Source organism: Brachyhypopomus gauderio, chromosome 5 (assembly GCF_052324685.1).
Source record: "Brachyhypopomus gauderio isolate BG-103 chromosome 5, BGAUD_0.2, whole genome shotgun sequence".
Taxonomy (NCBI): Eukaryota; Metazoa; Chordata; class Actinopteri; order Gymnotiformes; family Hypopomidae; genus Brachyhypopomus; species Brachyhypopomus gauderio.
The window spans coordinates 14565767-14593616 of record NC_135215.1 but is presented as its reverse complement, the minus strand read 5'-3'; the positions used below and the strand labels follow the sequence as shown (position 1 = coordinate 14593616).

Here is a 27850-nt window from a genome sequence, read left to right as displayed (position 1 = left end):
GCAACTTCACAGTCGGGGACAACATGTAAAAACACATGATTTTTTTTAATGAGAATACATGAAACTGAAAAATTGTACAAAGTGGGAAAAAAAACATTGCATTCTTAATTTCCTGTACTTTTTTTTTAACTTTACATAGTCTTCATTTGCTCTCCATGATCACTAGTTAACAGCACAATCCGTCAGGATTCTGGAGTTACACATCGGAAAGTGTGGGGTTTAGTTCTGGGACAAGATACAGCACTGTGGTCAGATGACTGATCGTCTGGGAATCTTTTGAATCGAGAATCTCTCCCCTTCTCTCTCTCTCTCTCTCTCCCCCCTCCCCATTCCACCCACCCAAGTGCTCAGCTCATACATCCATACAGCATGAAGACTCAGGAATTCACTAGTCCATTTTGGAAAGGATAGACACACTCCTCCACAAAGCATCCTGTCACACTCTTAGTAATACGAGTTGGTGTTCTGTCCAGGTTGCGTGTCTGGAGTAGGGGGTAAAAAAATACATGCCAATCAAAAGGTGTTTGCAACAAATAATAAAAACGACAGAATGACCGCTATTGACTAAACAGAGGGTGTAGAGCTGCACGCTTACTCGATAGCTGCTGTTGGAGCTGTCGGACCAGCGCTGCGGTCTGCTGCTGCTGTTGTGTCTGTTGCATGCCCTGCCCCTGTCGAGGGAACTGAAAACACAGTCGTGCATCGCTGCCATCAGGAACCAAACTGGCCAAAAACAGAGCTTCTCTGATTTGCAAAGTGCCACCTCATGCATTAAATATTTGTTAGACCTTAATAAACGTGGTGGGTAAATCCTTTCTCTGGTCCCTACATCCCCCCCCCCCCCCACCCGCTCCACCAGAGTGCTTACCATGGGCTGCTGTGGAGGCAGTGGCTGCATGCCAAGGGCTTGGCTCTGGGCCTGAGCTGGGGGCTGTGCCGCCCCCACCTGCTGTTGCTGGACCTGCTGAGGTGCCACCTGTTGTTGCTGGACCTGTTGTTGCTGGACCTGCTGCTGGACCTGCTGCTGGACCTGCTGCTGGGAGACCTGTTGCTGTGGAACCTGCTGTTGCTGGAGGAGTGAACACCACACGTGTGTGAAAACACAAGTGGGCACTGTGTGTGTGTGTGTGTGTGTGTGTGAGAGAGAGAGAGAGTGTGACTGGTCAATGCAGATTGGTTTTTACAGGGAAGAGTGGTCGTACCCGGAGGGTCTGCTGCCTCAGGAACTGCTGTTGTGCCTGCTGGGGCTGCTGCTGGTCCAGCATCTGCTGGTTGGTCCTCATGCTGGGGTGTACACCCTGTGCCCCCATGTGACCCTGCCCCAGGCTGTGCATCATGGGAACCTGCTGCATGGTCTGATGGGAAAACCTATGGCCGACATTGGGAAGCAGTTCGGATTATGACTGGCGTCCAGTCGTTTCAGATTGTGCAGTCGAGATGGGTAACGGCTGAGTAGGGTTGCAGCGGTAACCGGTTTCACGGTATACCACGGTATTAAAATACACGGTTATCATACCGTGTGCGTTTGCTTATTACCGGTAAAAAGCAAGCCAGCGGAGAAACTGACCCGCGCATGCGCAACTCCGCTCTGGTTCAGCTACTCAGCACAGCGGTGAGAATGGCAGAAAGTGTATCAGACTTAACCATTTTTTTAACAAAAAAAAGCTAATCTAAAGTCGGCGGCGAAAATGACGTAATCGCGGTGACTCCGCCCGTGCGCGAGGGTCTCACGCGCTGTCGATTCGCGAGGTCGTGCACCTCTCGAATTTTGTAACTTTGCGCGCGCCGCGACTCAGCGCAATGAACAAAGTCATGTTTGCAGGATTCATACACCTTTACAAGGTGGAATTAAAGTACTTGTACGTAACTTTAAAGGTCCGTTTCAATATTTCCCAGCACCTTAAACTTAATAAAGTTAAATATTTATACATATACTCGAAATAATTCGCTTTTTCATCACATTATTTAATGGTTGTTTATTTTCAAAACGCCCAATCTTAACGTCTTCACGTTTTCTCATGTTTCATCCTGGAATTACAAGAGGCTCGTATTTGTTAACGAGATACGAGATAACTGTGCGGAGTCGCGCGCTACGGTCACTAGTGAAAAGAATAAACCTAGCTTTTTATGGTCCTTGCTTTCACTGGATGTGAAAGACGCCATTAATTTACATGCGTTCATTTTCAAATTCTAACGTGCCTGTTTTTCATATGTTAAAACCAGACTTGGTGTGAAAGCCTTAAAATAGAAATCTCTATTGTAAGGATCATGTCAGAAATAAATCATCTCTTTCTGCAGTATCTGGTTATATTCTAACTTGGCAGTACAACGGACGTTTACAACAGTTGTTGATCAGACACTGACCCAGGCTGAGTTTATCAGATATTAAATAATTTAAACTTAAATAATTGTACTGAAATCCCTGATTTAGGTTTCTCTAATTTTGCAGTATTTATATAAACGTGTTTACAGCTTATTTTTTTTAAAGGAGGCATTTTGTATACAATAGTTCCAGGTTTCTACAATAAATAGTTAATTGAACAAAAAAAAACGTGTAATTTCTTTAAGGGTCAGTGTATCTTTTAATAATATACAAACTAACTGTGATAACCGTGATACCGCGGTATTTTCTGAGACGGTTATCATACCGTGAAAATCTCATACCGTTGCAACCCTACGGCTGAGTGAATTAACTGTTGTGCAAGCATATTACTTACTACAACCGTGTGTGTGTATGTATGTGTGGTTTTTGCAGCAGAATATACTTGGGATTGAAATGATTCTGCAGACTGTGAGAGCATGAGTTCATGGCACAGTGTGTGGGTTCACCAACCTCTGTGTGTTTTGCATGTTGTGTGCATAGGCAGCAGGAGCTTGCTGGTGGACATATCCACTGGGCCTCTGCTGAATCTGCCTTAGAGGGTCTACCACCGCAGGGTTTGTACCAGGATGGGCTCCCTGGAAGCCTTGATTAGCGTATGAGGAAGGAACTATTGCACCAGTTTGAGAGGGGTGCGGCTGCATCCCCATGTGAGAGCCATAGGTGGTATAGCCTATGTTCTGCAGAGAGGAAAGCAAAGGTGAGTTTCTTCAAAGACTGCTTTACAGAATGTTCCATTTCTTCACAACAACATTGTTGATGTTATTCAAGAGTATTAACGGCCAGTAGGTGACCCACTTTCCTGACATATGAACCTAATTCCACCATTAAAAATGCTTTGCAGAGGAAAATCTTAGAGTGCCTGTGTAATATAATCTGACTCTCCAGTTGTCACTGTATGCAGAACTGCACCAAATGTTTCCTTAAACACAGATTATGACTTCCTGGAGCATGTGGCACTTAGTGGGAGTGATTCTGTTTTAATATCTTTAATTGATACCAAAAAAATTAAATGAGAGCAAACTCCTGAAACATCAGAACACACAGCTGCCCTTAATTATTGATCAAGCAAGAAAGCATGATCATGGTGACTCAACAGTTCATTTAAATTTAGCAGAATGAAGGCACTGTTACTGCTGTACATGTGGAACCTTTATCAGGGGAGCTGAAGGGAAAGAAAATGTATGAGGAAGCACTCGCCTGGGCTGGCTGCATTGATGTGTACGGTTGACTGGGCGCCATCTGCCTCATTTGTCCCATTAAGCTCTGGTTCTGAAAAACACCAGTAATGAGCAGACATGTTCCCGCCCCAACAACCGCCGCAACATTCAAAAGTCTTAAAGACAACAACTCTTATCCAAATTGAAACCAGGGACATTTTGGTTCACATGCACTTGTATGGACAACATGCTCAGCATGAAGTGAGACTTGAAAAGGTTCAAGCAAGTGACGTGAACGTCTCCAGTGCTTGGCTGGTGTTTCTATGGAGTGGATTCTGGACAGTTGTACTTACACTCACCAGTCTGACCTGGAGCTGCTGGCGGAGGTTCTGGCTCTGGGGCATGGCGGGCTGTGGTTTGAATCCTATTTGGTACTGCTTGTTGTCAATGGGCATCATGTTTATGCCACCCTGCATGTTGGGCATCATGCTCGAGTAGGTGGGCCGTGTGGGCATGATCTTATTAATGGGCATGGTCCGCGGTCTGTATGGTGGCTCCAGACCTGGCCCACCTGTGCATGGGGGGAAAAAAAAAACCCATGAAACAGCAAACAGTGTGTTTGGAGTCACTAGTTCACAGTGAAGCTGGAGATTGTGGAGGTGGGGATCTCTGGCCATCCTGACCTGGAGGAAGAGGCTGATTCTGGGTATAAAGCATAGGTGGCTGATTGTAGTTCATTGCCCTGTAATGGTTGGGCTGGCCTATGTTCATGATGTCAGGGTTCATGCTTGATCCGTAGGACAGCACACTTGAGCTACGAGCCGTGTAGTCCTGGACAAGACAGGCAAGTACGTTGAGAGGTTTCACATTATTACTGAGCTTGTAGACCACAACCAAAACTCAATTTAAAAGTCAATGGGCAGCTGTCCATTAGCATATTAACCCACCTCTGGTTTACTCGTGGATGGAGTCTTCTTCTTCTTGGACTTCTTCTTCTCAGTGGTCACGCTGGGCACGGTTTTTTCATTTTTCACCATCTCCACCATCTTCTTCTCCGGTTCTTGTGGCACAGGGGTGGGTGGCTCCTCCTCCTCCGGGGGCAGGGGGAGGGGCTCCAGGTAATAACTGCGTGGCTTGGGCTTCAGGTGGGTGTGGTAGAGGAGGAGCCTCTGCTGCTCCTCGAAGCGAGTGACCTTGCGGTCGACCCGCACCGTGCCGAACCAGCCCCAGGAGAGCGGAGCAGAGTGCTTCAGGCCCTCAAACACATCCCATGGAGATATCTTCTGCTTCGTGGACACCTGCAGACCCTGCAACAAGAAACTCACAGAGATGAAGTTCAACCTCTCCTGAATCATGTGTACATTATGGACCATGCAAATTATTGACAATGAGGTAATAATTTGTTGGATTTGCTGTATATAAGTCACTTAACAAAATCACAATTTTTACACAACTATGGAATAATTAAGTAAAAGTAAATAAGTATAATAAAATAATAAGCAAAATATAACAATGTAAGTTTATATTAAAATAAGTACTACATATTAGGACAATAGAGTAGTGCGCACCTCTTTCTCAAAACCAGCTATTTTGTTGCCCTTAGTGTCTATGAGTGAACCCTGGGGTTCACAGGTAATGACATCACGGGTCTGCTTGGGTAGTGGCAGCAACTGCCGGACCTTCTCCAGACTCTCTGACTGACGATCGCCCAGCTCTTTCTGTTAAGCACAATAGGACAGTCATCACAGCTTCTTGAAGCACCTTTTAGAGCTAGGATATGGGGTCATAGTATTTGAAGACCAATGATTATTCATTGCCATTACTGATGATAAAAATAAACATTAGACAGGATTTTGTCAATCAGCTCATGCCACAGTAAAAGCACTCCTGTTAAGGAGATTCAGATCTTGGTTCTGTGAAGGAGCCATGCGTGTTAGTGCATATCAGCGTACTGAGGGCAGGCCAGTGCTATCTTACCCTGAGTTTCTTGACCAGGTTCATATAAGCCCTCTTGTTCTCCTCCATGCTGCCTTGAGAGATGCTGGACATGTCGGCAGCCAGTGTGCCATTAATTAGCACGCTCAGCATGTCCAGTACGGTGGTGAACAGCTCACTGACCACAACAGACATAGACACAAGTAAGAGAGTGGGAGACTAGCCTAGACCCAAAATACAGGATCCTATACCATGTTACTGACATTCATCAGTTAGCCACTCAATATGCACAATGCACAAATTAGTAACGGATAGATGATAGAGCCATTGCAGATTTTAGGGGGAAAGATACACCAATGTGTACTGAATATCACCACTGTAACTATTTGGAGACCGTAGAGGAGGTTATGGACCATCCTAGTGTTTCATAAACAGTGGGTTCTCACTTGTTGGACTGCATGTCGACGGTACCACTGCTGATGATCTCAAGAAGAAGAACAGCCCACTCAGTGGTCTGCTGTGTGCTTCGCTGCACCGTGTCAAACATCCCACCCACCTAGATCATGTGACAGGAGGTGAGTGACCAGAATAGAGCAAACCATGTGAATGAAGAGAAAGATTAGTCAGGGTCCATACCAAATTGAGCCGCAGCTTCAGAGCCTCGTGCATCATCTGCTTGGCCTTGCAGTCGTCCTGGTACTGGTCCTCACGCCAGTTAGTGACAATCTGCACCCAACAATCAAATGCAACACGTCAGTCTCATCACACACCACTCCCACATGTCTATCTGCTGGCACTGTTGGGCAAACTCTTCAAAAACGGCACCAAAGATCCGCAAGCCTTGGAAAGTGATGAGCCCCCACGGTTTTTAAATAGAACGGAGAGGGGACAAGTTCAGATTTGTGTGGCAAATGTCAGACAGCAATGGAAAATACTGAGGAATAAATAGATTTTCCACACGAATTATGTCATCAGTCTGTGACTAACCCTTTCTGGTCAGGAAACTGAGATGGGGTGTGTGTGTGTGTGTGCTGGCAGTGGGTGTAGCATCAGTATTTGAGGAATGACTGAAACTATCTATTCATCTTGCAAGATTTCTATACCTTTGCATTAGAAAAGAAAAGAAAAAAACAACAGCACATGAATGACATCCTGTCTATAACACTGCAGTAGTACCTGCTGGACTTGGCTGTAGAGAGAGGTGAGGAGACCCTCTCTCTGCTCATCCTGGCCCTTGAGGCACGTCAGCACCAGAGACAGGAAGGGCTGCTGGCTCAACAGGGACATACTGCAACACACACCCCAACAGAGCAGAGATAGAACCAATCAGCCTGGACCAGCAGTGCAGATTACAAACAGTGAGAATGTGGATAAAGTACAGATGGAACACAATACAGTAGTGACCTTGAGCACAAATGAACAGTTATTAGGTGGTTCGTAACAAATGGAGATGACTGTATGATGATGTTTTCATTTGTGGCATCTTGTATACCTCTTCTGTTTCTGACGGTCCCTCTCCTTGCGGGACGACGAGCCCAGGTGCTGGCCCTTCTCCAGTTCCTCACCCGCTGCCTTCAGGACGTGCCCCTGCACGGAGGTGGGCAGCTTGGCGATCAGAGGGGCCACGAGCCACACGCCTGAGCGCTCCGACGAACTGCGTGCAAGCACATGACACTGAACACCAGCTGGACACAACACTCCCAACACCAGCAGGGAATAGCTGATTCATGTTAGAACCTCCACGACACTGAGCGATGAGGTGCGTTCGCTGTACTCTCTTAATATAAAGAAAGGTCACCAGAAGGGCGCAGCAGCACCGATAAAGATTCATCAACACTGTCAAATGGAAACTCAGTGAGGCAGAGGTGGTTGGGGTTTCTGCTAAGTCCTGATTGGGGTCACTCACCTGAGCACTGGTTTGAGCTTGCTGGCATTGTTGCTATTGGAAACGGAGCTGCCTGAGACAGTGGCTCCATTCCAAGAAGGGTTACTGGAGTTCATCTCAGCAGACTTCTGGAAAACCTCGATGGTTGCCTTGGCAATGTTCTCCAGCAGGGAATACAACTCCTGTAGAGATCAGTGTACAGCAATCAACATCTCACCTATTAACAATTGACCAATATCATACAGTGTCCTGCCAGAAAAGTGAGTGTGCACTTCTTTCTAGTGAACTGAATAAGTGTGAACTTACATTAGAAGTGACTTACATTATTTGAGCTTTGCTTGATCATAAGCTGAAGCTCAAGAGAAGACTGCCTCATGGTCCACTGATCCATGTTCTGTATGAAAGAAACCACACACTGCATGAAATGCCTGTTTGTGTGTGCATGTGTGTGTACAAGTGAGCCAAGTACTGATGGATGTTTATTGTGACGTGATCTTCCTCAATCTCTTTCTAAAAATGACAGATTCAGTTTGATTGACAGCTCACAGTCTCCTCCCTAGTGTACGTGTGCCAGAAGACTAGCACTGGAGTAACCTTGTCAGAGAAGAAACAGACCCCTTGATGCCACATTACTCCCCACCCCAGGTAGCAGCCTGACTGCAGTGACCTTCAGGACTCTTGGGGAAGAGCCGGTCCGGACAGCCTGGGGTTCACTGCACAATTACTGCCCTGACAGACATAGTGTGGTAGGTCAGTCCACATGTCAGCTACACACACCTTTGTTGTGGGGACATATCTCCTCCAACTCTGCCATTTCTATCACACACGGGTGCTCAGTTTGTGCACAGTCATGCACACACAAGGAACTATACCTTTTAACGTACAGTGTGTGTGTGTGTGTGTGTGTGTGTGTGGGAACCTGGAGGATGCGTTTGATGCGCTGCCTCTGAGGGTTGTCTCCCTCCTCACTGTCCAGCTGTCTGTGTGGGTAGCAGATTAGCTGCAGCAGCCTCTGGGCCTGGATGTTCACCAGCACTGGGTCCTGCAGGGCACTGCTGTCCTCAGACAGAGACTTCAGACAGCGCTCGCCAACCCACTCCTGGGAGAACAAAAATGAAGGAGTGATAGTTCTGGAATGAAAAAGCAAGAGTTTCTGTTCTATTTGGCAGCCGCTAACTGATTTGTTTGGACAGAGGTGACAAGTCCTGTAGTCCTGTACCGTATATATTTTAAGACCTTCTTCTAAGCACAAGGTCTGTGTTTTTCCGACAGTAACCCAAAACCTACCCACAGTCTTGCCATTCTGTTTTAACCACAGGAGATCACCGTCCCCAGACTGAAACAGGATGATGGAGATCCCTGCAGAAGGCCCTCACCTGCTGGCAGATACTTTTCAGCACATACTTGGCGTAAACATCTAGGCTGGCTGTTTCTATGGAGACGCTACACCCTCCAGATTTCTTGGACCCCATGTCATCTTCTCCGATATCGTCCAGCCCAGCAGGATGGGAGAAACCTGAGCCTTTCAGCTCAGCATCTCCTAAAACACGCACACAGTTAATGAACATTTGTGCTTTTCTGAGACCTTAACTCTAACAAAGTGCTTATAAGCTTGACCATCATCTTTTCCTTACAATGATCAAAAATGACATCAGCAAAAAGAATAGCTCAGTTATCATTTCAATCATTATTCAATGTACTTGTATTAGTTCAAAATAATAACTAACTTATTCTGTAGCTTGAAAATTCAACACCGTCAAAGACCAAAATAATTTGGTCCATAGGCATAGTAGTTCAGTAGGGTATATGCATGATTACAGCAATTTTCTATTTACCACCAGACTATATACTACAAAAATTATAAGGTCACAATCTTTTAAAATGTCTCACCCAGCATGAAAACAGCCTTTAGTACCGCAAAGACTGCACCCACTACGATGCTGTTCTGAGACGCAGCAAGCAGATGGCGATCACATGATGACCTGATGCCCACTGTAGATTTATCTAAAGGAGTCATCAGAACCCAGAACTCAGTTCATAGATTTACAGGTACAATAAGATAAAGTCACTTCCTCTAGGCTGAGTCATGTTTGTTACCTGCTTTGCCATCCTGTGGACAGGGGTTTCTCTGAGGGGTTCTGAAGAGATGAAGTAGAATTCTACAGGTCAGTCTGGCTCCAGGCTCAGAGTCCTGCTCACTGCAAGCTGAGTGACACACACAAGTTAAACCATTATTTTTGTACCATTATTATTTTAGTTACACACATGAGGAATCAGGTATGGGCAAGAGAATTCCATCATAAAATATGAACATATATCTATGTTTGTGTTACATGTCTAACATGTCTTGCATGCCCACCAACACCTCTTTTTCCTGAGGACACTTAAAGAAACACCACCCATCTTCAGCCATCCTAGTGAACTTTTATTGATGCAACATCTGAAAATTCCTAGCCAGCTGTATCACACGCTAGTATGGAAACTGCACTGCTGCAGATAGAAAGGCAATGCAGTGAGTGGTGAAAACAGCCCACTGAGGATGTTCAGAGGAAACGCTGTACGCGAAGAACTCAGCATTCTGAAGGACTCCTCTCACCCTGAAGGAATCCTCCCCCCATAAAAGACTCCCACCCTGCTCATAGACCGTTTGTCTTCTTGCTCTCAGACAGGCGATTCAGGAGCCTCAGAACCAAGAAAAGCAGATTGTGGAACTGCGACTTCCTCCAAGCTGCGTCTTTACTAAATCCGTCCCCCAGTAATCCTTATGCGTTTTAGATGCACACGTTTAGAAGGTTGCTTCCCTGTGCCTTCGGGTTGGGTAACAGGCTTTGACTGTTGTTTGTGCTTATGCACCAAATGGCAGTTCAGAGTATCCGGCCTTCTTGGAGTCCTTGGAGATGATACTGGAAGGTGTCCCTTCTGGGGATACCATTGTTCTGCTGGGGGCCTTCAATGCACATGTGGGCAATTACTGTAATAATAATAATAATAATAATAATAATAATAATAATAAATCTTTATTTGTATAGGACCTTTCATACATACATGCAACTCAAAATGCTTTATAGAATAAATTTAAAAAGAAACATTAAAAGGAAGCAAAGATAAGAAAGAATATATTAAAATAAATTAAAGATAAAAAGGAAACAAACAAAATAAAATAATGTAATAAAGTGACAAATTATAAAATGACAGACAACATAATGTAATAAAGTAAATAAGATGGAACAGAGTTAGAGTTTCTTAACTAAAAGCAGATCTAAACATGAAGGTTTTTAGACTCTTCTTGAAGGTGTGCAGGGATGAAATGCCTGGACCTGGAAGAGCGTGATTGGGAGGAATGGCTTCTCCAATCTGAACCCGAGTGGTGTTCCGTTATTGGACTTCAGTGTTCATCACAGTCTGTCCATAACGAACACCATATTCGAGCACATTGGTGTCCATAAGTGCACATGGCACCAGGACACCTTAGGTCGCAGTTCGATGATTGATTTTGTAAACGTGTCGTCAGACTTGCATCCGACTTGCGTGTCGTTGGAAATGAATCAGATGGCGGGCGTGAAAGCCGGACAGACCTGGCAGACCCAAACGTATCGTGAGGGTTTGCTGGGAAAGTCTGGCAGAGGAACCTGTAAGAAAGGTCTTTAACTCCCACATCCGGCAGAGCTTTGACCGCATCCCGAGAGAGGCCGGTGACATTGAGTTCAAGTGGACTTTGTTCCGTGCCTCCATTGTCAATGCGGCAGACCGGAGCCACAAAGTTGCCGGTGCCTGTCGTGGCAGCAACCCCCGAACCTGGTGATGGACACCTCGGGTAAGGGAGGCCGTCATACTGAAAGAGTCCTGTAGGGCCTGGTTGGCTTGTGGGACTCCGGAGGCAGCAGACGGGTACAGGAGGGCCAAGTGGATTGCGGCTTTGGCTGTCAGAGGTAAAAACTTGGGTATTTTTGGGGTATACAATGGGGCTGGGGATCTGCTGACCTCGACTGGGGATGTCATTAGGTGGTGGAAAGAATACTTCAAGGATCTTCTCAATCTCATCATCACGCCTTCCACAGAGGAAGCAGAGCTGGAGGACTCGGATGGGCGTTTGCCCATCACTCGGGCTGAGATGAACAGGGTAGTTGTGAAAGTCCTTGGCGGCAAGGCTCCGGGTGTGAACGAGATCCGCCCTGAGTTCCCTAAGGCTCTGGATGTTGTGGGACTGTCCGGTCCGACACGTCTTTGCAACATCGCGTGTAGATCGGGGGCAGTGTTTCTGGACTTACAAACCAGGGTGGTGGTTCCCCTTTTTAAGAAAGGGGACAGGAGTGTGTGCTCCAACTACTGGGGGAACACATTACTCAGCCTCCCTGATAAGGTCTATGCAGGGGTTCTGACGAAGAGAGTCCGGTCCATAGTTGAGTCTCAGTTACAAGTGGGACAATGTAGGTTCCGTCCTGGTTGTGGAACCCTGGACCAGCTTTTTACCCTTGCGAGGGTATTCGAGGGTGCATGGGAGTTCGCTCAACTTTGGAGAAGGCATTCGACCATGTTCCTCGGGGATTCCTCTTGGGGTGCTCTGGGAGTATAGGGTACGGAGCCTGCTGCTACGGGCTATCCAGTCCCTGTATGAACGGAGCAGGAGCTTGGTTCGCATGGCCGGCAATAAGTGAGACTGGTTCCCGGTGAAAGTTGGACTCTGCCAGGGCTGCCCTTTGTCACCGATTCTTTTATGGACAGGATTTCTCGGCGTAGCCAAGTGGAGGAAGGGGTTCGGTTTGGTGGCCTCAGGATTCTGCTTCTCCTTTTTCGGATGATGAGGTCCTGTTGACATCATCGGGCCGAGACCTGCAACTCTCACTGGATCAGTTTGCAGCCGAGTGCGAGACAGCCGGGATGAGAATCAACACCTCTAAAACTGAGACCATGGTACTCAGTCAGACAAAGGTGGAGTGCCCTCTCTGGGTCTGGAGTGAGTCCTTGCCTCAAATGGAGGAGTTTAAGTATCTCGAGTTCTTGTTCACGAGTGAGGGAAGGACAGAACGAGTGATTGACAGGTGGATCGGTGCTGCGGCTGCAGTATTGCGGACTCTGTACTGGACTGTTGTGGTGAAGAGGGAGATGAGCCAAAAGGCAAAGCTCTCGATTTACTGATCAATCTACATTCCGACTCTTACGAGCTCTGGGTAGACACAGAAAGAATAAGATCGCAAATACAAGCGGCTGAAATTAGTTTTCTCCGCAGGGTGTCTGGGCTCTGCCTTAGAGATAAGTTACGGAGCACGGTCATCCAGTAGAGGCTCGGAGTAGAGTCGCTGCTCCTCCATGTAGAGAGGAGCCAGTTGAGGTGGTTTGGGTATCTGGTCCGGATGCCACCGATGCTCCGGGCATGTCCAACTGGGATGAGACCCCGGGGAAAACTCAGGAAATGCTGGAGAGATTATATCTCTCGGCTGACTTGGGAACACCTCGGTATCCCACCAGAAGAGCTAGAAGAAGAAGAGCTGGGCCTCTTTGCTTAGGCTACTGCCCCCATGACCCGTATATTAATTAATTTCTGTATATTATGTTTATAGTACATTCAATAATATATCTGCTGTACATTATGTACATATCTTCCTGTTTTCTGCACATACTTCATAACGTCGATTCTGCACATTATGCACTTGCTGCTTATTGCACTCCTGGTTAGATGCTAAACTGCATTACGTTGTCTTGTACCTCTACATGTTGAATCTAATCTAATGTCCATCATAGCTCACTGTTGTGTATGTAATGGGGGGGATCTGCTCCAGCATGCTCATGCTCACTCCCACATAAGTAGTGTAAATCAGACAGAGAGACAATCAGACAATGCACAGGTTTTGTGTGTTTCTGAGTGTCTCTCTGAAATGTACCACAATGATGTGGTACTTTCATAGATGGCGTGCGAGATGGTGCTATCAAAAAAGAATGTGACATGCAGCTGACACTCATGGGGCTGCCTGAGACTCTGTAGTGATATTTACTTGAGAGAAAAACTGTGTGTTGGTTCTCTGGCTGCTGCACAAAAGGTTGTTGTGTGCAAAGACATCAAACGGGCAATTCATGGTGACTCTTGAGATCTCAGAAATATACAGCGGAGCTCAGCTAGTGGTGACTTCAAAAAGCCTGAGAGTGAGAACTGTGATGGCCCCTCTAAAAGCCCTCTAACCTGTTGCTATCATGTGTCACAGCTGTTATTTCCTACGCCATTATTGTGTGCTTAGTTTGTATGCCACCTCCTGTAAATACTATAATCCAGGATGGTAGCTTACCTAGAAGATCCACAGTATTTGGAAGCGGAATCAATACCTTATGACCTAGTGATGTCTAACAAGACTACTAGAATGTAAAACCACACAAAAAATCATCATCACAACAACAATCACTCTACCAAACAATGTTCAGTGTGCCATGATGGGTCAGTACTGTACCAGCATTGAGGAGGGAGGGGATTGCCACGCAGCGCACCAGATCCTCCAGCAGGAGGCACTGCCGAGCTATGAGGATTGCCACAAATGTAGCCAAGGAGTCGTGGAATGATAGATCGCTCACCTGTAGGACAGGGAAAGACCTTATGACCTTATGGACAATGTGAATGACCTTATGGACAATGTGAACCAACTTTAACTAAGGCCTGACTCAGCTCGAGGCTCGACACCAATAATAACTCTGACAGGACAAGCCAAACCTATAATTAGAGTGACATGTAATAGAATAGGGTGTCTGTGCTTTTCAGTGTGACAGAACTCCAAATGAATACAAGTCTACATTAGTGGAATAGGAGGGGATTTGAAGCTTCCCCTCCTTTAGTAATCAGCTCTCGTTACTGCAGCATAAGAAGGGTGTGAGATGTCCTACTGCTTCACACACCAGCAGAAGGTTCCACCAACACATTCACTATTTATTAAAACTGTTCTAAAACTTTCTGGCAGAGACACACCTGCTCAGAGCATAGCAGGAGATGTCAGAGGCTTTTAAATTTGCAGCAACATGACAGCCGCAAGGTAAACACACAAGGTGTTCTGTATAATGTTTATTTCTCACGCAGGCATGTACACACATTAACAAGTACGTGTTAAATGAAAAGAAAAGGAGGGAAATCCCCTCAGTAAGAGCTCTGTTTGAAGCCCTAGAGACCAGCTGCATTTTTCACTTTCACATATTTGTCTGATCTTGTTTGCTTTTCTCAGATTCAGACCGACTGGCAGTCTCTTAATCTGCAAAGGAATACAGTGAAAATGGGTCTGCAAATGTCTTAGCATGTCCACGAGCTTTGGCCTGGAGGAACACCACATGCACGGGAGGTCACTCACGTCCACGTTGCAGAGAAGGTCGTTGAAGCCACAGTTGCCGTTGTTAGAGGAGCAGCAGAGGGCCTTGAGCACTCCCAGCCACTCAGCACTCAGGGAGCGGCAGTACGCCGTCAGCTCCGCACACAGGATCCCAATGTCATTAACCCTGCCACAGCACACCCAAACAGGGAGAAATACAAAATCAGTGCCACTGGCTTCAAAAGGAAATAGGCATTAACAGATTCTGATAGTGCTGCATAATGCTATGAGAAAGACATGAAACCCTGTTAGTTATATCTCAGCACACCAGAATACTGCACACTCTGGTAAAATCCAGATGGTGTCACAGACACAAGGCTCGTGGCCTCTGGCTGGTTGCTACTTTTCTTCTATTCTAGCTTCTAACACACAGATAGAGAGTTTTCTACTGCCTACCTCTCAGGGTCACGGTGGTCCACACACACGTCCATCAGTACGTTGCACACAAAGCTGTAGCGGTTGGCCGAGCTGTCATTGAGAATCTTGCCCACCATTGAGTGGTTGAGGTTGTGTGCTGAAGGGTTAGCTATAGCATCAATCATGAACACCTGGTCCCACAGCATGTTGGAGTCAGATGGATCAATGTTCCAGTAAATGGAGTTCTTCACCTTGGAGCAGAACTCGCTAAAACAAAAAATTATAAAGCCAGATGCAGAAATGCCCTCGATAAACAAACATCAGAAATTTGCAGAGGAAGACAATGAAGTACGTATTCTGACTCGACTGTCTTAGGCCTCACCTAAAGATCTCTCCAAACTTGCTCTTCAGGTGACTGCAGGAGGTATAGAGGTCATACAGGTAGGCCAGGATACAGCGCTCAGCTGAGGAGCAGTCTGCAGGGTTCACTCCTGACTTCACCACAATCCGAAGCCTGCCACACAGACCCCAGACTAACATTATACACCCAATATTTTAAATGCAGCGAACATGTATAAACGGTAGTGACCACCAAATAGGACAGAGCATTTTTGTGAATGGTTTTCCACCATTCACAGTTCATTATGAGTGTCAATCTGATAAAACAAAAAGAAAATGTCACTGCCGGTGAAATAGCATTCGCTTTGGAATGTTTGCTATGAGGAGGAGGGGAAACTAACCGTACGTTAACTAGCCATCTCTCCCCATAACAGGAAGGTGTTTATATATAAAATGAAAATGAGGACAGAAATACTAACGGACTGTCATCTCCAATAAGGGAATACATTTTTACTAAGACCAATGGGACTATGGGCCTCTAAATTATTATTTTTGTACACCACCACTACTGCTATGTGCAGCTTACCATTGCCATGGTATCCACTGACTATTTTCTTCTTTTTCCAGTAATTCGTTTTAGTGGTTTGAAGTTTTGTCGAGACATTTTGTCGAGAATTAAAACCATTTGACTTCTTTTTAAATCTCATTTGCTACCATTCAGAGTTCATATTGTGCATGCAATTCAGAACATGGTCTTCTAGTGCATGTGCATGTTCAAATCCGGCTCCAAATTCAGCTCCAGATGGATTTAAACCTAACAAATTTGGTCAAATCAAACTCCATCCAAATTCAAAAGAATCAAATCCAGTGCATCCCTAGAAAATTAACTTAAATTCACTCCATGTTAACATCTCTGGGTTAGACCTGTCTATTTTTCTAAGGAATCTGCCTGCAGGAGTCAGTGCAGAGCTCATACCCGTCGAAGACCTGCGCAGTTTGGTCAGGGTTGAGGATGAGGCAGGAGTGGTAGCGCCGCAGCACAGCTACGATGCACAGGCACAGACTGGTGGTGTAGCTGCCCGCCAGACTGGACGACTTCAGCAGGAGCTCGGCCTCCACCAGACTCAGCTCATTCAGGAGCTACCACACACACACACACACACACACACACACACACACACACACACACACACACACACACACACACACACACACACACACACACACACACACACACACACATTACATGCTATGGTTGATCAATGAATCACATCAGAAAGGCCTGATATTAAAGCACCATATAATGCACCAAAAACATCATAGACATGCACAACATGTGTATTATGAAACAAATGGACTGAAAACCGCTTTAGAAATTTAGTAATGAAATAATCATAAGGTTTAATAATCCTGCTTGCTGCCTGGTACCTGAATGGCGAAGTCAATGAGGCCACTTATATTGAGTGAGTATTCCATGAGGTCGAAGATGAGCTGTATGTGCTGGACTAAGGGCAGGTGATAGGACATCCCTAAGGCAAAGCTGGTGATCTGTTCCAGAACATTCCTGGACACCTGTTAAATTGACAATGAGGTAAAAATAAACAAAACAATCCCAGTGTTTTGAAAGGTTTTATGGATGTGTTTAAAGCTATTTGTCATTCCTCCTCTGGATTGTGCCATCACTGTCCAGTCTCTCAAGCTTAATAAGAGGAATCAAGGTGTACCGTGTTTGCGTCTCACCTGAGAGGTGACCTGGTGCTGGTCAAAGTGGGAGAGATGCTGAAATTTTGAGAAAATGTCCTCAGCAGTGGGGAAGGCCTCTGGCTTACTCCTCTTCCTCTTCTGGCCTTCTTCACCTCCTGGTGGTACACAGAAAACACCGGTTGAACTGTCTGGCCATTAGACTCCTAGTCTCTCAGGGACATAGGTTTCTTAGTAGTCTTTACCAGCACTAAAAATGCCTGGTGAATTTTTAAAGAACGCAGACATGGCAGAGTGTAGTGCACAGCAAGCATACTGAAAACTGTAATGCTGACATGCTGGTTACAGCACTGGGGCAGCAGTGCAGCTAAATCCTGCCTGAGTAAAATAATAGGCTGTTCAGTTACACAGCCATTAAAACTTACACAGCCAGCCCAGGGTTGCTCTCCCCTGCAGGGGTCAAGCACTTAGCAGGGAGATAATGAGCAAATAATGGCATAGCTAATAATGGCATGGTTAGCATAGCAATAGGCCCAAAGGTATGCATCTAAACTGATATACATACATAGGTATGTATGTATATATATGTGAAAGGAAAATTATATAAAATATATAATAAATGAGAGAGAGAGAGAGAGAGAGAGAGAGAGAGAGAGAGAGAGAGGGGAAGGTGAGAGTGAGAAGTGAAATAGAGAATGAATGAGAGAAAAGGATCTTGCAGCTTCTATTGAACAAAAAATAAAATTACTAAACCTGACTACAAAAAAAGTACTCCATAATTAATACATTTATTATTTCCACCCATGCCTTCTCAATATATATGTATAATATACACATTACTTATATGAAAACTCAAAATTCACAAAGGTCAATGTGTTCAAGGTGTTTCAAAACTTGAAGAGTGAATGATGAGACTAAGTGCAAAAATAAATGTGATGAACAAAACAGTGAGCAGCCCTCATTAGTGGCAGACAGGAACGCACCTCAAAACTGAAACTGCGGGAGGCCACAATATGCAAATGAGCATTCTAACGAGCACGGAAAGCTTCCTGAGCAAGCTCAGATGTTCGGATACATAATCAAGTAGGTGTTTTAGCAAATCAGAACATGTTCAAACAAATATAAACGATTTGGTGAAAACAGCAGAGGTGATAGTTAATCATAATACATTCACCGAAGACCAATGTGTTTAAATTGTATTTCAACAAAGTTGTAAAATGTAGAATGCATATCTAGTATGAAATTTTGTCCATATCATGCAGCTGTTGGCAATTAATAAATCAGTTTTGTTAATTAATTACTGGATATATACCATCACATGTCACATGTAATGTCACATCAATAAACTTCTAATTACTGTTTAGTACATGTTTATTTCTAGTAATACAATTGCATGATAACGTACTATCCTCATCTAATCGTTAGAAGAAAGGGTGCGTGTTCCTGTGTGTGTTGGAGGGATCCTTACCGGTCTCGGCTGTGCTCTTGCGGTTCAGCACTTTCAGGATGTCTTTGGTGATCTTCTTGATGGCATGCCGAGCCTCGTCCCGTTGCTTGCCCACTCCATAGAGGACCACCAGGCGCTGGTTACACTCATGACTGGCACTTTCCTCCTGAAAGCCACACCAGCTCATCAGCAGAGCACACGGGAGCTCAGAGAACACAGCCACCCCGCTGCCCTCTATGAGGAGGACCTAAACCCCACCCTGCACCCTCCGGTCCTCCCCTAGCAAGGCCTGAACCACAACCGCCATGTTAATCCCACAGCAGGCCATGTATGTGGAAAGGGTGGGGTTGGAGAGGGAGGAGCTGCTCACCTGTGGGATGGGGAAGTGCGTGGCGTACTGGATGTGTCTCGGCTGCTCGTACACCTGCGGGAAGGCCGGGTCCATGCCCTTCTCTTTAACGCCACTCTTTCCGTCCTGCTCTGGGACGGCCTTCTCCGGCGAGGGGCTTCCCTTGGCTTCACAGTGCATCGGAGGGGAGAACATCTGCTGGGGAGGGACACAGGGACGCACGCTCAGAGGAGTGACCGCGACGCCATGCAGCCAGGACACAGGGACGCACGCTCAGAGGAGTGACCGCGACGCCATGCAGCCAGGACACAGGGACGCACGCTCAGAGGAGTGACCGCGACGCCATGCAGCCAGGACACAGGGACGCACGCTCAGAGGAGTGACCGCGACGCCATGCAGCCAGGACACAGGGACGCACGCTCAGAGGAGTGACTGCGACGCCATGCAGCCAGGACACAGGGACGCACGCTCAGAGGAGTGACCGCGACGCCATGCAGCCAGGACACAGGGACGCATGCACAGAGTAATGACCGTCTGGATTGCGCATTGTCGAGGAATGATTCATAAAGGATATACTTTATGTATGTATACAGCATACTTGATACTGATCACACCATGTCTGTTCCTACCTCATCAAAATTTGCGCTGGAGTTGTGATCTATTTCCATGGGTTCAGATAGACCAGCGTCCTGGAGAAAAGTTTGTGAAGATGAAACAATTTATCCAAATAGTGCATGTAGAAGCAGTGAGCAAATTCCCAGTAAAGGGTGGGGAGGGGTCACATGCCTCCATTTTGACGCTGTTTCCCGCATCCTGCTCTTTGCGCTCTGATTCGTCGGAGGGCTCGTCGCTTGGAGACCGGGGGCGAGGCAAGTGGGAGTCAGAGGCCAAGTCACCGCGGGAGATGAGTGTGCACATGTAGATGTTGTGGGAGAACACATCATGGCGGATGAGTTCACAGAAGAGCAGCACCAGGTTAGAGAACTCTACACGTTCACTCTCATTACCAGGCTCAGCTAGAGATAGACAGATAGGGAGGGAGAGAAAGACAGGAAGAAAATGAATGTCAATACAGTCAGCAAACACGTGATAGTTTATTCATGACTGTAATAAGCGGCATGAAAACATTCAAGCAGCCTTTACCACATTTAGTAAAGTGAGCTCATCATCAAGCACACTTTGACAGGCAGGTGGCCAGGAACTTACTGAGCACAGGGGCCTGCGTGTCCAGGAACTGCAGCAGGACGTCTTGGAAGACGGGCAGCGTGGCAGCCGAGAGAGAGCCGGAGGACACGGAGCCTTTCTCATCCACCACCTCCGACTCCCCGCACCGCTATGTGGGGACAGGCAGATGAGAATGATGTTTATTTCACAAGAATGATGTTTATTGCAAACAGTTTACATATACAGGTGCAGCTCAATAAATTAGAATATCATCAAAAAGTTCATTTATTTCAGTAATTCAATACAAAAAGTGAAATGCATGTATTATACAGATTCATGACAAATAGAATAATCTATTTCAAGTGTTTATTTCTGTTAATGCTGATGGTTATGGCTTATAGCCAATGAAAACCCAAAAGTCATTATTTCAGAAAATTTGAATATTATGGATTACCCTCTTGAGAAAATAATTAATTCAGAAATGTCGGCCTACTGAAAATTACTGCATCAATGCGGTGTGACATGGAGGCGATCAGCCTGTGGCACTGCTGAGGTGTTATGGAAGCCCAAGTTGCTTTGATAGCAACCTTCAGCTCTTCTGCATTGTTGGATCTGGTGTCTCTCATCTTCCACTTGACAATACCTCATAGATTCACTATGGGGGTTTAGGTCAGGCGAGTTTGCTGGCCAATCAAGCACAATGATACTTATTAAACCAGGTATTGGTATTTTTGGCAGTGCTGACACGTGGCAAGTCCTGCTGGAAAATGAAATTTCCATTTCCAAAAAGCTTGTCGGCAGAAGGAAGCATGAAGTGCTCTAAAATTTCCTGGCAGAAGGCTACACTGACATTGGCCTTGATCTAACACGGTGGATCTACACCAGCAGGTGACATGGCTCCTCAAACAATCACTGATTGTGGAAACTTCACACTAGACCTCAAGCAGCTTGGACTGTGTGACTCTTCACTCTTCCTCCAGACTCTGGGACCTTGATTTTTTTTTTTTTGCTTTAATCTGAAAACAACACCTTGGAATATAACAGTCCAGTTCTTTTTCCCCTTGGTCCAGGTAAGACGCTTCTAGTGTTGTCTCTTGGTCATGAGTGGCTTGACACAAGGAACGCAACAGTTGTAGCGCATGTCCTGGATACGTCTCTGTGTGGTGGCTCTTGAAGTGCTGTCTTCAGCAGCAGTCCACTCCTTGAGAATCTCCCCCAATTTTTTGAATGGCCTTTTCTTGACAATCCTTTCAAGGCTGCGGTTATCCCAGTGGCTTGTGGTCCTTTTTCTACCACACTTCTTCCTTCCACTCAACTTTCCATTAATATGCTTGGATACAGCACTCTGTGAACAGCCAGCTTGTTTAGCAATGACCTTTTGTGGCTTACCCTCCTTGTGGAGTGTGTCAATGACAGCAGTCAGCAGTCTTCCCCATGATTGTGTAGCCTACTGAACCAGACTAAGGGACCATTTTAAATGATTAGTAAACCTTTACAGATGTTTTATGTTGTTCTGTTTTTGTTCATTGGCTTTTTCATTGGCTGTAAGCCATAATCATTAACATTAACAGAAATACAAACTTGAAAAATTGATCACTCTGTCATGAACCTATATAATATGTTTCACTTTTTGTATTGAATTACTGAAATAAATTCATTTTATGTGTTCACCCACCTCTGCCTCAATCTCCGTCTGTCTCTTCTCCAGCAGTTTGGCCACCACCATGGCCCTGTGTCTGCCTGAGCGCTTACAGCACACAGCCCACTCACACAGCAAGGTGACCACAGCGTCGTCGTCCGGACTCATCTGCCACACACACACACACACACACACACACACACACACACACACACACACACACACACACACACACACACACACACACACACACACACACACACACACACACACACACACACACACACACACAAATTTTAACATGTGTAAACACACCCATTAATCACTGCAAAGATTCCTGGCTTCTGCTGCAGCAATCTTTGCCCCATCACTAACCCCCTTTCTCCCAAAGAGGGGATGTCTTGTTACCTCATGCCCATCTTTACTCTGGCCCGACCCAAAGATTCGGTTGTACAATGAGTCTAGCGAGTTGCTGAAGTCAGACTTCTCAAAGCTGTGGTTGTCCAGAACCTCCAGCGTGTGCAGGACTCGCCCGATGGTGAAACCTGCACAAGACAGAGACAAAGACACGCCGACTTTCCCCCATCACACTCCACAAGACAGCCACAAGGCGTCCGCTAAAACAGGATAAAAGATCAATTCATTCACACGTTTGATTAATATTTTATTACTTACACAGCTATACATAGATAAATAATAAGCACATTAATAAAGAGGTTTCAAAAGAGCAGAGAATCAAAGCCACCGCACTCTGACTCCGCGCTGCTGCCAAACCGTCTGCGCCATGAAACACTTCGTCCTCCTGGGGAACCTACCAGCTGTGGTTTCCTGACACTTGTCAAATGACCAGCGAAACTCCACAGCCTGGCCCCTCTCCTTGATCTGCTCCTCGATCTCCCTCACCTTGGCACGGACCTGCGGTGGAGTGGAGCACAGCACACTCACCGACAACACATGGACTCCCAGACTCAGACACCCAGCTGCTCAACACATGGACACCCAGACACCTGCCTGCTCAACACACGGACACCCAGACACCTGCATGCTCAACACACGGACACCCAGACACCTGCATGCTCAACACACGGACACCCAGACACCTGCATGCTCAACACACGGACACCCAGACACCTGCATGCTCAACACACGGACACCCAGACACCCGCCTGCTCAACACACGGACACCCAGACACCCGGCTGCTCAAACACACGGACACCCAGACACCCGGTTGCTCAAACACACGGACACCCAGACACCCGGCTGCTCAAACACACGGACACCCAGACACCCGGCTGCTCAAACACACGGACACCCAGACACCCGGTTGCTCAAACACACGGACACCCAGACACCCGGTTGCTCAAACACACGGACACCCAGACACCCGGCTGCTCAAACACACGGACACCCAGACACCCGGCTGCTCAAACACACGGACACCCAGACACCTGCATGCTCAACACACGGACACCCAGACACCTGCCTGCTCAACACACGGACACCCAGCTGCTCAAACACACTGACACCCAGACACCTGCCTGCTCAACAGTAAAGTTTGCATCCTTGCAATAAATAATCATGCCTGTCTCATGTCATTTAAGGCTTGGTGATTGCCAAGCTAGAGATGTGGAGTGAAGGGAAAGGCATACCTGCTGGTTGAAGGTGCTGGTGCCCCCTGGCATGGGCAGGTTGGAAGGTGCGATGGGCAGCAGGTCCAGCGGGGAGCCGGTCTTGTTCCGGCTGTCTGTCAGCGAGTAGTGCCACACCAGAGCGCTGGGGCAACACAGGACGATGCTCTGCACAGCACAGGGAGAGGAGCAACACATTCAACACTTCGCCACAATCCCGCTGGTCTTCAGGGGGAAACACACCAGTCTGGAACACCGTTAGGTGTTGGCTTTCTGGATGATAAATTCACTACTTGCTGTTACTATGGTGATCTACATTAGAACTTAATCTACCTGCTCCACACCCCCCACTAAATCCAAGAAAGCCTCTGAAATTAAACCCAGGGAAAACACAACTTGCTAGACCTAAATCAATCATCTCTAACCTCCCTGATTTTGAACTCAACCCAGACTGCACCACTGTTATATCTTCTTTGTAAGAGTCTGCAACCTTGAGTCCCGTACGACTAGTTCAAGACAGGCTATTTTCACCTCTACAACACCCATAATTCCAGTCCCGCTCTCGCCAAACAAGACACAAAGACGCTACATGTGTTTGTCTCTTCACCTCTTGAAATGTTGCAATTCCCTCCTCATATGTATTCCAAACAGAACCCTCCATCCTCCAAGATACATGTTCACAATTCAGCTGCTAGGGGTCGTTTCTCATGGCAACAAACCAGCCCATGTTCTCCAATTCTATTCAGCTACACTGGTGACCGGTCTCACAGTGCATTAATTTATGCCATTACTGTTAACATATAGATCCCTTCATGGTCTCAGTCCCTCTTATCTTGATGACCTTTTCCATCTCTACTCTCCTCTTCGTGCACTCTGGGCGTCCAACGCTGATCCCCTTCACACTCCTAAATTCAGACGTAGATCCTTCGGGTGTAGTGTCAGGGAACATAAACTCTGGAATAATTTATCTCAATCACTTCATGCCTATGCCTCACTTTCCTCATTCAAAGCAGAACTTAAGACTAATCTCTTTTTTCTACATTTCCACAACCATATAAATGACTGATTTATATATGTATTATTACTATCATTATTATTATTAGATAATAGGACACTTTTCCTCAGAAATAAGTGAAGTTGCTCTATGTGCAGCATTATTGCAGCTCAGTTAGAAATGTAGTTATTTAGTCTCTACCTGGAGCATGCAGCTCAGTCCGAACACCACTGGCCGGTGCTGGGGGCAGATGTAGAAATCAGTAAAGGGCGTCTGGGGCTGGGCGCCCCCTGCGGGCTGGGAGGTGGGGGTGGGGGGTAGGGCATTGCTTGGCTGGCCTGAAATACCGTGGGGAGGGTGTCCCCCTGCGCTGGGCCCCAGACTCCCTTCACTTAGCAGCATAGTGAGGCGGCGTGTGCAAAAGTACGCCAGTCTCCTTGATAAATAGGCTGACTGCACAAACTCCCCCGAGTACTGAGAGTATGAGAGAGAGAGAGAAAGAGAGAGAGAAAGAGAGAGAGAAAGTGAAGGGGGTAGAAAAGGTAATATAAATGAACTTCTAATACTGTGACTATAATAACATTATACAAGATGTGAAAGTAAAAAAATGAATATTTGCAAAGCTAGACAATACACAAAAGGCATTTTTATGTAAATGTGAACATGTTTTAGGAAGTAAAACGTGGAACACCCTTAAGTTATTGCTTTGCCCAACCTGTAAAAGGAGTGGCAGCAGCAACTTGAGAAGCTCATCCTCTCCAGGCCGAATCTTCTCAAAGCATTCCAGCACCCAGGTCAAGAACTCATGTCTGTCCAGCATGCCGTCCTAGCAGAGAAAGACAGAAAAATGCATTCACCTAAAAACTTAAAGCTCTCACTGAACTGGTCTCTCTCTTTTACATCAGGACAGACAAGCTTGTTGATCTTTGTTGTCAAACTCCTCCCCCCATGAGAGTAGAGGAACCAACCTGAAACATGAACATGGCCAGTTTCTCGTTGTATTCCCACTGCTTCATGGCAGTGTCCACCTCGGCCGGGGGGGGAGGCAAAGGGGAGCCACAGCCCTGGCTGGGAGACTGTCGGTAAAACTCAGCCACTTTCTGCAGCTGCTCCCAGAGGTACTTCGTAATTATCTGAGTCCATTCTGTGTTTGAGAGAGAGACAGAGACATTTTAATGACAGAGCCCAATTACTGTGGAGAAGATAAATAAATAAATAAATAAAAATACATGACAAAAAACAAACCACAAATAATAAATTTCCCTCAAACTGGAGTTCTGCATGGATTTAAACAACTAAACATTAGTCTAAATGTTAATAGGTATTAACAGTGCACTTGCCTATGCAGGGGTCAATGACATGCCTCTTCTTGACTTTAGTTTCAGTGATGGCTGCGTGATATGCACAAGTCATTTTGATCATCCAGGCAGAACGCATCACTGGGACAGAGTACTTGGCCAGGTAGCCAAAAACCTCCTCTTTCTTACTGAAGATGGGGACCTGGTATATTCAGATAGACACACATCATTCACCAAAGAACAAGCCACCTAAAACTGAAAGACCTCATGTGAAGCAGAGATGTGTTCATTAACTGGGGCTATGTTCTGAAAGCAAGTCTGCAAGATTTACAGAATGAGTGGCAGTGAGTTTTGAGGTCTGTTGTGAGATTGCATGTCAGATGAAGACTAACCTTTTTTGCCAGCTGAGTGAGAGGTTTGGTCCCAGCCAGGTCTGTAAACCAGTTGTTGATGGAGCTCTGCGATCGTGCCGTGACCAGCCAGAAGTTGTCCTTCTGGTTGACCTGTGGTTTCCTCTTGCCCGTGTCTGGGAATGTGTTGCACCGAAGCTTCTCTGCAATGATGCTGCTGAAGTTTGAGCTGATCTAAAAAGGAATAAATAAATAAATAAATGAAGAGCCTTCAATCTGAAATAAAGTTCTGGGTGAACGATGCGGCATGCATGCACAGTGGCGGTAGTTTTCAGAGGTTTACCTTGGAGGGGTTAAAGTTGACATTTTTAGCAGTACCATGCTCATCCCCGGATACAGCTGGTTGGTTATTGAATCCTTGTTTGACGTTCAAAGCAGTCAGTTCATCCTGTGCAATAAGCAAAACATTTGTAATACTGCATATATAAATGAACGTGGCATATGAAACACCTGCAAATAAGGTCTACAATGTATCTCCCTATAAAAACACTTAAGATAATCACGATCATGCAAATGGTTAAACAGTTATCCTGCCATTTAATAATGCTCATTTCGTACAGATGTCTTACTACCCCGCACACATTTACATAACCTGTCATAACAGAAGTACACACGGTCTCTGCGGTAGGCGTTACACAAATAAGTGCCAAACACCTGCCAGACTATAGAGTACAGCAGTTCTCCGAGTTTAACACTGTTAATTAGCTGGTACATTAAAGTGCTGTTTTAGAGCCTAATAAAATGAAAGTCAAATAGCTTGCCAAGTAGGCCAACTAGTCAGAAACCTAGACATGTTAGCGACCTAGCTGGGTTAACTGCCCTGTAAACAAACACAACTGCACACGTCACGTTCTCACGAACTGAGCAGCTTAAACATCTGAGCTAAACTGTAGCAAGCTAACATTACTAGTTCACACTGATTACTAGCTAGCTGTTCATTTTAAAGCCCACAGACTTCCACGAACTGTTGGTAAGCTTAAATGTGAATGCGTTGTTGATCATTTTAAACTAGCCAGCTAGCAAGGGTTAGGGTACAGTTAAATTGCACTGAAATTACTATTGACAACTAGCTAGCTATTTAGCTAGCTACACACTCAGAAAGCTAATGAAACAACTAAACACACACAGTTGGCGTTAGCTATTTACTTGTGCAGCCGTTATCTAACGTTAGCTTCATAAGAAGCGGTGAACACACAACGTCTTGACAAGCACACCGACTGCATGTCGAGCCGTTTGGTGGTTCATTGTTATTTGTGGTTAGCGAACACCTAGGCCTGGGGGTTTGGTTAAGGGTCCAATCCCTTTTATACCGACCTAGCTACTGATGGTGTTAGCTAGCTCTGGCTGGCTAACGTTACATTTCTTTGTGCTCGTTTCATTACTCGAGTTTAAGTTAACTCGTAGCTCAATAATAAATGTAAAATAGCGCTAACCTCCTTTTGCTTTGGGTCTTGAGGATAAACGTCAGGAGGACCGAGTCTGGGCCGCTTGAGGGGCCGGTGCTCGTAACTCAACATCCCAAACGCAGCCATCATCCCAGCGGCATAGCAGCCCAGTTTGTCCCCTTTCGGATTGATCGAGCCAGCAGTTTCTAACCAGCAGCCTTTCTCTAGATACAATTCTGCTTCCGGTGTGGGTGAATTGTGGGAAGACACTCGCCAAGTCAAAAGACCCAGCACTGTGTGCAGAATAAGAATTATCGATTGGAATAGCGTTTTACTGAAACCGGATTTATTTTTCACTAATGTAGACAATTTTATCGAAATTGTAGACGGGCACTACTCGACTAAATAATGCAATATACAACATTCACACAATATTCACAC

General features: G+C 46.0%; 1 protein-coding gene across 4 annotated transcripts; it reads right to left on the bottom strand.

The window, feature by feature from the left end:
- Positions 1 to 26: 26 nt before the first annotated feature.
- LOC143514568 (mediator of RNA polymerase II transcription subunit 12) lies at positions 27 to 27705 on the bottom strand. Of its 4 annotated transcripts, none has more exons than XM_077005903.1 (44): positions 27458 to 27705; positions 26308 to 26412; positions 26007 to 26198; positions 25657 to 25816; positions 25285 to 25460; positions 25032 to 25142; positions 24518 to 24790; positions 23344 to 23490; positions 22509 to 22608; positions 22102 to 22238; positions 21730 to 21861; positions 20097 to 20223; positions 19677 to 19906; positions 19520 to 19579; positions 18912 to 19088; positions 18563 to 18707; positions 17134 to 17252; positions 16822 to 16965; positions 16370 to 16533; positions 15437 to 15568; positions 15094 to 15321; positions 14680 to 14824; positions 13798 to 13918; positions 9458 to 9565; positions 9251 to 9364; positions 8737 to 8900; positions 8280 to 8459; positions 7683 to 7754; positions 7382 to 7542; positions 6968 to 7129; positions 6652 to 6763; positions 6112 to 6201; positions 5922 to 6031; positions 5518 to 5653; positions 5109 to 5258; positions 4488 to 4847; positions 4224 to 4371; positions 3894 to 4111; positions 3581 to 3652; positions 2834 to 3060; positions 1203 to 1368; positions 869 to 1069; positions 596 to 683; positions 27 to 482 (listed from the first exon to the last, which is right to left on the bottom strand). In XM_077005903.1, the coding sequence occupies exons 1-44, from the start codon at positions 27557 to 27559 to the stop codon at positions 445 to 447; spliced, it is 6504 nt and encodes a 2167-aa protein (XP_076862018.1). In that variant the 5' UTR covers positions 27560 to 27705; the 3' UTR covers positions 27 to 444. The 4 variants fall into 4 exon arrangements, with proteins under 4 accessions (XP_076862018.1, XP_076862020.1, XP_076862021.1 ...); XM_077005905.1 differs by having other exon boundaries at positions 18912 to 19085; XM_077005906.1 differs by having other exon boundaries at positions 3900 to 4111; positions 27458 to 27704.
- Between the last annotated feature and the right edge of the window lie 145 nt (positions 27706 to 27850).

Bases quoted from the DNA above. Each gene is read 5' to 3' on its own strand.
- LOC143514568 (XM_077005903.1), bottom strand. From the start codon at position 27,559: ATGATGGCTGCGTTTGGGATGTTGAGTTACGAGCACCGGCCCCTCAAG. The intron at 25,817-26,006 runs GTTAGTCTTCAT...TGAATATACCAG, and splicing joins TCACTCAGCTGGCAAAAAAG to GTCCCCATCTTCAGTAAGAA. The intron at 7,543-7,682 runs GTAAGTCACTTC...TGATCTCTACAG, and splicing joins TCAAGCAAAGCTCAAATAAT to GAGTTGTATTCCCTGCTGGA.